At 48.0% G+C, this 6,000-nt stretch overlaps 1 protein-coding gene across 1 annotated transcript in view; it reads left to right on the forward strand.

Annotated features, from left to right (window-relative positions):
• The window catches only part of NBEA (neurobeachin), a 465,975-nt gene that overhangs the window by 248,153 nt on the left and 211,822 nt on the right, over nt 1–6,000 (forward strand). The window contains exon 36 of the mRNA XM_045294000.1: nt 2,330–2,438. Coding sequence (XP_045149935.1) covers nt 2,330–2,438 — 109 coding nt within the window. The remainder of the gene's footprint in view (nt 1–2,329; nt 2,439–6,000) is intronic.

Here is a 6,000-nt window from a genome sequence, read left to right on the forward strand (position 1 = left end):
CCAGGTCACCATCCAGGGGACTAACCACTTGGCCCGTCCGATTCAGTTGGATATTGCAGAAAGAACAAGCACATTCAGAACTATCAGATGGACCTCAGAGATACGTGTAGCCTTTAACATGAGAGTTGGACAATCACTCAGGATTGTTTAAATAATTAAAAACTTGATAATGATGCCACATTTATATATATATATATATATATATTTGCTTATTCATGTTTATCATTGAAAAAGTGAAGCCTGCAATGGGTTCACAGAACACAGAGAGGAATATGGGAGGAGTCACCATGTTTGTATTACGTGAACACAGAAATTAAATAACATCTTATTCTACTTGGATTGAAATTACGGCACTTCAGCAAGAAAGAAAAAGGGGCGCTCATTTTAGGAATGATTGGTTAAAAGATAAAAAGACAGCCTTATTAATTGCCCTCATTCTTTTTCTTTTTTCTTTACATTTTAAATAAGTATAGTAAGATGTGCCATTTTAACTGCTTTTACGTGTATTGTTCAGGGCTGTTAACTGCATCTGCCATACCGGGCAGCCTTCACCACGGGTTAGGACGGCCCAGCACTCACCTGCCCAACAGTGCAGTGCAGGAGGGCTTTGATATACCTGTGGCTGTGGGGCAGGGATTAATGCTGGCCCTCGCCCTTGCTCTGGGAATGTGGCCTGCAGATAGATCTTCCCTGGTGCTAGATGGCCGGTGGACGAGTTATGTCCTGTAGCCCTGTTATCAAAGGAGGAAATAGGAAAGAAGCCAGTGGTCTCTGATGGTGGCAGGTTTACTTGGGCAGAGCCCCTCGGTGTCTGTCCAAGCCCCCACCAGGCCCACTCAGCAGTGCTCTGTGCCAGCAGACTTGTCTGGGATGCGGGTGCTGGAGGGTGACTTTGGGCTGAAGCTCAGCGGGGCATGGGTCCACAGCACCTACCTTTGTTCCTTGAAGCTCTTTGAGTGAGGGGGCTGCCAGATTCCAGGAGAGAATTCCAGTGGAAAGAAAGACTAATTCTTGTGCCCTGGCTCCTGAGGTCTGCTCCTCACAGAGGAGCCCAGGTGGGCCAGGCTAGACCCAAGGGCAGGGCAGACGGCTCCCTGACTCACATTGTGCCCTTGCTGTCATTGAGAACACACACACACACCCAGGCGTGCACCCACACACATTACTGTGTCTCTGAATGGCTTCCCCCCGAGAATCCCTCCACGGGCTCCCAGTGCAGCCCGTCGAGTTGCTGCTCTCAGTGTGACCCCACCGAGAAGGGACCTGCAAAGACCACGACCCTCCAGACCGAGCTCTCTCTGGACTGACAGTAAGCTGTTATTTAGGGTTGCCGTGACTTTGGGGGATTGTTCTGTCTGAAGGCTTTTTTAGTAAAAGGCAAAAGATTTATGCGATCTGAAGAGAAACCAGAGTATTCTCTTACGGTTTTTGTAAAAGAGCCTCTTTCAGATGAGACAGCGAGCAGAGTCACACTGCAGAGCAGGTGGATGGGTGCGGGCCCAGAGCCCGGGGTTCGCAGATGCGAAGCTCTGCACGTCACCCAATTCATGAGCCAGGCTCAGCGCAGCAAAGACAGCGTCCTGCACCCCATCTGGGTAAAAAGGTGCAGCTTGGGCTTGATTGCCTGGTTTTAGTGGGAAATCTGCCTGTCTTCCTCAGATAGGCCCTACCTCCCAGGGAGGTTCCCGGGTGTACCCACGTGTTAACATTCTACACACACACACACACACACACACACACACACACACACACACACACACACGGCGGGGAAGGGGCCACGGGGCTTCCTGTGGAGCGTTGGGTATGCAAAGGTCTTCGTCATTTGTCGGGTTGTGTTTTTTAAAAACCACGTATTTTAAAGCAACGACCTTAGCTCTTACAAAATAAACTCACCCCTTGGGTGTATACTTTAAACTGTATCACCTGGGTGGTGCAGTGGGTTAAGCTTTGGGTTGCAAACTGCGAGGTTGGCCTTTCTAACCCACAAGCGTGGAGTAAGAGTGGAAGATGAGGCTGTCTGCTCCCATGAAGATTGGCGGCTGTGGAAACCCACAGGGGCAGCCTTACCCTGTCCTGCAGGATTCCTCTCTGCTAGTCAGAATAGATTCGATGGCAGTGGGTTTTTGTTTTGTCTTTAAATATACATATGGGGGGCTTTCGAAAGCCCTCCATGGGGCTGCTGGGAGTCAGAACTGACTGGAGGGTAGTGTTTGGGGTTTTTCCCTTTGTTTTGCTTTTAATCTTCCTTAAGATTTATGCATCGCCGCTGTTTGATGGTGGGAAACCCTGGGGCCGTGTCTCAGGGCCTCACAGGTCGCTCCCTCTGCAGGTTGCTGTGCCACGCCATGAAGGACCACATCGTGCGCGTGGCAAACGAGGCTGAGTTTATTTTGAACCGGCAGCGGGCGGAGGATGTTCACAAACACGCTGAGTTCGAGGTAAGGCTTGCGGAGTGAGCTCCAGTCTGCGATTCTGCGTCCGACTTGTGGGGTCTGTTTCAAAGACTTGGGGGCGGGGTGGGGGCAGGGTGGGGGCAAGCTGCGGCCAGTGCCAGACTGGGCTCCAGTTCTCATTCACCCGCCTCCTCTGTGAAGAGAACACCCCCCAGCAGGCCCGCGTGCCGGACCGAAGACCCCTACTTCTGTGCCGTTGACCTTCGGGCAGATGAGGGGCAGTGAGCGGTGGTGTCTGGGTCTCCTGCTGAGTACTGTGGCCCCTGTCCACTTGGATGAAGAAGACCCTTGTGGTTCATGTGCTCTTTCTGAAGTCAGCCGTTTGTTCCTCGAAGCGTGTCTATTTTTATGGTGAGCAGTGTGTCATTGATATTTCTTGACATGCATGCACACACACAGGAGCCCTGGTGGCATAGAGTGTTGCATGCTCGGCTGTTAACCACAAGGCCAGCACTTCAAATCTGCCAGCCACTCCTAGGCAGAAGGCAGACTTTGTGTCCCCATAAAGATCGATGACCCCAGAAACCGTAGTTTTACTCTGCCCTTGAGAGTCACTATGAGTCAGAATTGGCTCCACAGCAGTGGGCTGTTGGTGTGTTTTATACATGAGCAGTCTTCAGAAAATTCATGCGAAAAATCCCATTACTTTTCCATGAACTTTTTGAAGCTACCTCATATATGTGACCAAGCCGAGTTTTACACACAGACACACATCTATATATACATATGCCTACACACAAATACAAACACATCTCAAAACGTTCATAGAAAAATAGGGTTAAAAGATAATGAAAGTTTTCTACACAGTTTTTGAAGCCCCTGCATAAAGGTTTAATGTGTTCATATATATGGAAATATAATTATTTAAACCCCCCCTAAGTAACCTGGGTAGAGAACAAATTATCTATCATTTCTATTTTATGTAGTAAAAAAATTAAAGTACTAAATATTGACTGTTAGTATTTTCATTTAAGATGGTATTTTTAAATGTGTAATATTTTAGTAGTGTTTAACATTTCTCTATAAAGAAATCTAATTTCAACCATTCATTCCATTGATACGTGGAGTACTGGAGTGACTGGGCCTTGATTTATGTCGGCCCCACGGTGGCCTTGAAAGTAATCAGTAGCTCCACTACGCGTTTACCTGGTGTTCAAGACACCGACCGGGAAGACGGGATGGAGATTGGAGCCTCCAGCTCACTGGGTGGCACATCGTGATACATCAAGCTCGCTCTAGTGACTAGCTAGCCAAGAATCAAGAGCCGGACATCACGGCCTGCTGTAGTTCTGATGTGCACGCATGGCCACATCTTGATTTGGGGAGGGGAGAACAGCGGACACTTGCCACAAGGAGTCCTGACAACCTTATTTGGGGGGGGAAATCAAATTTTTTTTTAAAATAAAATATTTTAAAACTTTGATAAAAGTGCATTTATAATGAAATGCTTATAAAAATTTGAATACTTATCGGAGCACTCAGGCTTATGGCAAGGGAAAAATTGAGTGAGTTGGTGCTTGAAGATTATGTTCAGGTGTAAGTCATGTCAGAATTCAACCCTAAAGAAGAAGATCTGATGAGCTCTCAGAGCCTGTGAGTCCTTATGTGTTAGAGTATTGACTGACTCCCTGCGTGATCAGTCTTGAGCCACTCACGCTTCCCCTGAAGACGTCAAGCTCTTTGGGGGGAGAACCCAAAGGAATACGCCAAACAGACGGTTCGAGGGTCGAGCAGCTAGACGATCCTTATGAGCTTGGACACAGTGCAGGTGAGGGTGGGCCCATGACTCGTGACACCGCCCCCCACGCCAAGCCCCTTTTTTGACATCTCATTCCTAATTGCTCCCCAGTAACCACACACCCCTCTGTGGACTATGCCCAGTTTTCATGTGGGGTTAGAGATGGAAAGAGTGAGGTGTTTTCCGATCATCCAAGTGCACCCTTCACTCATTGACTGACTCACACCCGGTGAGGAGGTGGGTAGCTGGCTAACGGTTCAGGGACAAGAGGTTGATATTTTTAGAGTGTTACACATAAAACATCTAATTCTGAGAATATCATTGGGATTTAATGAATGCACTTTTTTTCAGTACAAATATTTGCATTTGTTTTGATTTTTTCCCTTCAGCTAGAGTTGTATCAGGAAATGCATTTGTACTAGTGACTTCAGGGAGTTGTAGAACGATTTCGTGATCTTTTCATTCCATTGTCCCACGAACCTTTTGAAGCCCTCTCGTGCGTCTGTGTGTGTGTGTGTGTGTGTGTGTGTCTGTGTGTGTGTGTGTTAGTTACCAGGCACTTTGCCTTCTTGAATTGAGCACTTCATATCAAAGTCCTGACTTGTTTTGAGGAACGTCTGGGGGCCTCCTGTAGCCCCCACAGCCTAGGACAGCAAGAGGCTGTCTAACCTGAGATAGGTATACTGCAGCCCTTTGTCTCTCGTTAACCACTGTGATTGTTAAGGAAGAAAAATGAAAATTTAATTTCACTCTCCAATGAGCTAATGAAATATTAACCTCATTACTGAAGCAGATTATTGTACTAATTGGTGATTCCCTGTACAAAAAGATAAATTGGCGAGTGAATTAATCCTCTACGACGACCTCGGGTTATTCCTCAGAAACACATGACCTGCAGCGGCCATGCTGCATTGTAGATGGACAGAAAGGATACCTTCAAGGTCCTCTGTCACACAGACATCCACCGCCTGATGGATGGGAGCTAGTTAGTGAGCTCCTCAGATGGATGAGTTTTCCCTTCCCGGCCCTATCACTCCTGAGACACACTCGCGGTGTCGCCCCAGACAAAAAACGAGTGTACCTCCGCAGTCAACCTTCTAGGGAAAGCCATGTTCATGGTGGACTCTGCTGCCAAAGGGGCCCATTGACAGGGTTGATGCCAATGCCAGCAAGTCCAGATGTGTGTGCCTGTGGCTGCCTGGACAGAGAGGGGAAAGGGGAGCCTGGCCTAGGAGTTACTGGGGGCCACCTTGAACGTGTGAAACTTCATTGTTGGGTCCTCATCACACCACACATGATGTGGGGCTGAGGCCGTGACAAGATGGGACTTGCACTCGGCTCCCGCAGTCCCCGTCCAAGTCCCCATGCCCCTGGCTGCTTTTCCTGGGCACCACTCACCACGCACAAGGGGGACACGCACAACTCCAATGGCATATTTTTGATGGGTGCATGGTTACCAGGGACACTGCTCTTACTCTAAGTGAGATGTGCACAGGAGCTCTGGTGTGCTGCTGGTTACTGACCAGTTTGAAACCTTCAGCCACTCTGCTGGAAAAAGACCAGGCTCTCTACGTCCCATGACAAAATAATAATAATTTATAAATTATCAAGGGTTCATGAGGGAGGGGAGAGTGGGGAGGGAGGGGGGAAAATGAGGACCTGATGCCAAGGGCTTAAGTGGAGAGCTAATGTTTTGAGAACAATGAGGGCAATGAGTGTACAAATGCGCTTTACACAATTGATGTGTATGGATTGTGATAAGAGTTGTATGAGCCCCTAATAAAACGATTAAAAAAAGAAAGAAAGAAA

Source organism: Echinops telfairi, unplaced genomic scaffold (genome assembly GCF_000313985.2).
Source record: "Echinops telfairi isolate 266 unplaced genomic scaffold, ASM31398v2 ScPeMD7_2565;HRSCAF=3150, whole genome shotgun sequence".
NCBI lineage: Eukaryota > Metazoa > Chordata > Mammalia > Afrosoricida > Tenrecidae > Echinops > Echinops telfairi.